General features: G+C 37.4%; 1 protein-coding gene across 1 annotated transcript in view; it reads left to right on the top strand.

Moving 5' to 3' along the window:
• The window catches only part of cad (carbamoyl-phosphate synthetase 2, aspartate transcarbamylase, and dihydroorotase), a 47,359-nt gene that overhangs the window by 26,401 nt on the left and 19,371 nt on the right, over positions 1-1,587 (top strand). The window contains exons 27-28 of the mRNA XM_015372828.1: positions 759-1,004; positions 1,093-1,174. Coding sequence (XP_015228314.1) covers positions 759-1,004; positions 1,093-1,174 — 328 coding nt within the window. The remainder of the gene's footprint in view (positions 1-758; positions 1,005-1,092; positions 1,175-1,587) is intronic.

Genomic DNA, 1,587 nt, shown 5'->3' with positions numbered 1-1,587 from the left:
TTTTTTTTATAAATAAATACTGAAATAAATGTTTTGAAGCAAAAGAAATTGCTAACAAAATCATGTCTTTAAATAAAACTGTTGAAATAAATGCATAACAAATTGATAAATACATCCTGTTGTAAATAAGTAAATGACAAAATAAGCTAAAGAATCTATATTTTTTTGAATAATTATTTATTAATAACTGTATCCACTTATTTATTTAGTTTAGGATGAAATGGCTCTCCCTGACAACAAGCTCTTTCTAAAATTAAATTTTTAGAACCAAAAACAGTTAATTGATTTTTAATGAGCGTTTATGTGCTCAACTTCAAACAATGATCAATGCCAGTTTAATGACCGTTATGCTTTTATATTCCTCTGAATGTGAAACTGATGCCGTTTCAATCGGCACTCATTTATTTGTTGTGCTGTCCATTAAATGATCAAGCATTGGAGATAAAAGTTCATACACAGATCAAAGAGTTATGACAAACTGGAGCTTCAGTCGTACTTTCAAACAAGTATTGTGCGTTGATTTACAATAATACCATAAATGTCCAGCTGGTATAAATGACTGGTTGAAATGAGCAGTTTCAGCTTGTCAGCAGTTCTCTAAAGAGCTTAAATTTGAAGCATTTTAAATCATTGATGAAGATCAGCAGGTGGCGGGATTGTTTTATTTAAAAGATGGAAACTTTTTAATGTAAAAAAAAAAAAAAAACTTCAATGTTTATTGTTGGAGGTGATTTGTGACCTGAGCCCTTTGTCTCCAGGTAACGGCTGTAGATTGGCCGTTTGAGGAGGATGAAAGCGATGGTTCCACCAAAGAGAGGCAGCGCAGCATCATGAACTACCTGGAGGAGAACCACTTCGACCTGGTCATCAACCTCTCCATGAGGAACAGCGGCGGCAGAAGGCTGTCCTCCTTCGTCACTAAGGGATACAGGACCAGGCGAATGGCTGTGGACTACTCCGTTCCACTCATCATCGACATCAAGTGCACCAAGCTCTTTGTTCAGGTAACTTGCCGTGTTTCCATGTGATCGTCATGGAACCTATTAAACCTGCTGCTTCTTTCACATATTTATTGGGGGGATTTGTTTACAGGCTCTTCGCCAGGTTGGTCGCTCTCCACCTGTGAAAACTCACATCGACTGCATGACCTCCCAAACACTCGTCCGTCTGCCTGGTGAGTTAAAACTCCTATCTCCAGCGTCACCTTTTCTGCAGCATACATCTGGAAAGCAGTGTTATTATCTGAAAGTACAATTAATTAGTGATGCAGATTCCTATTACACAGACTCCTTATTAGTTTCAGTTTATTTAGCCTAAAGTTTCTGGAGAATTGTCCAATTCCAACAACAGAGATCCCTGTTTTTGAACTGAACAATAAGTTTAGTATTTTCACGCTTTTTTTTTTTTTCTTATCTGCTGCACTTGATTGGCCGATATTTTTGGCATGGTCTCCATCTACGCCGAGCAAAGAGGTGGAGCACAATCCGTTAGGCCAACACCATGAATGAGGCCACTGTTGCAATTAATAGTCTTTATATTCAATGGCTCTTTTTTTTTTAAGTCAATTCAGGCAAAACAGCTGAAATA

The sequence above is a fragment of the Cyprinodon variegatus genome, unplaced genomic scaffold (genome assembly GCF_000732505.1).
Source record: "Cyprinodon variegatus isolate N-32 unplaced genomic scaffold, C_variegatus-1.0 Scaffold76, whole genome shotgun sequence".
Classification (NCBI taxonomy): Eukaryota; Metazoa; Chordata; class Actinopteri; order Cyprinodontiformes; family Cyprinodontidae; genus Cyprinodon; species Cyprinodon variegatus.
The sequence above is the reverse complement of the archived record's forward strand: the minus strand, read 5'-3'. Positions and strand labels throughout refer to the sequence as shown.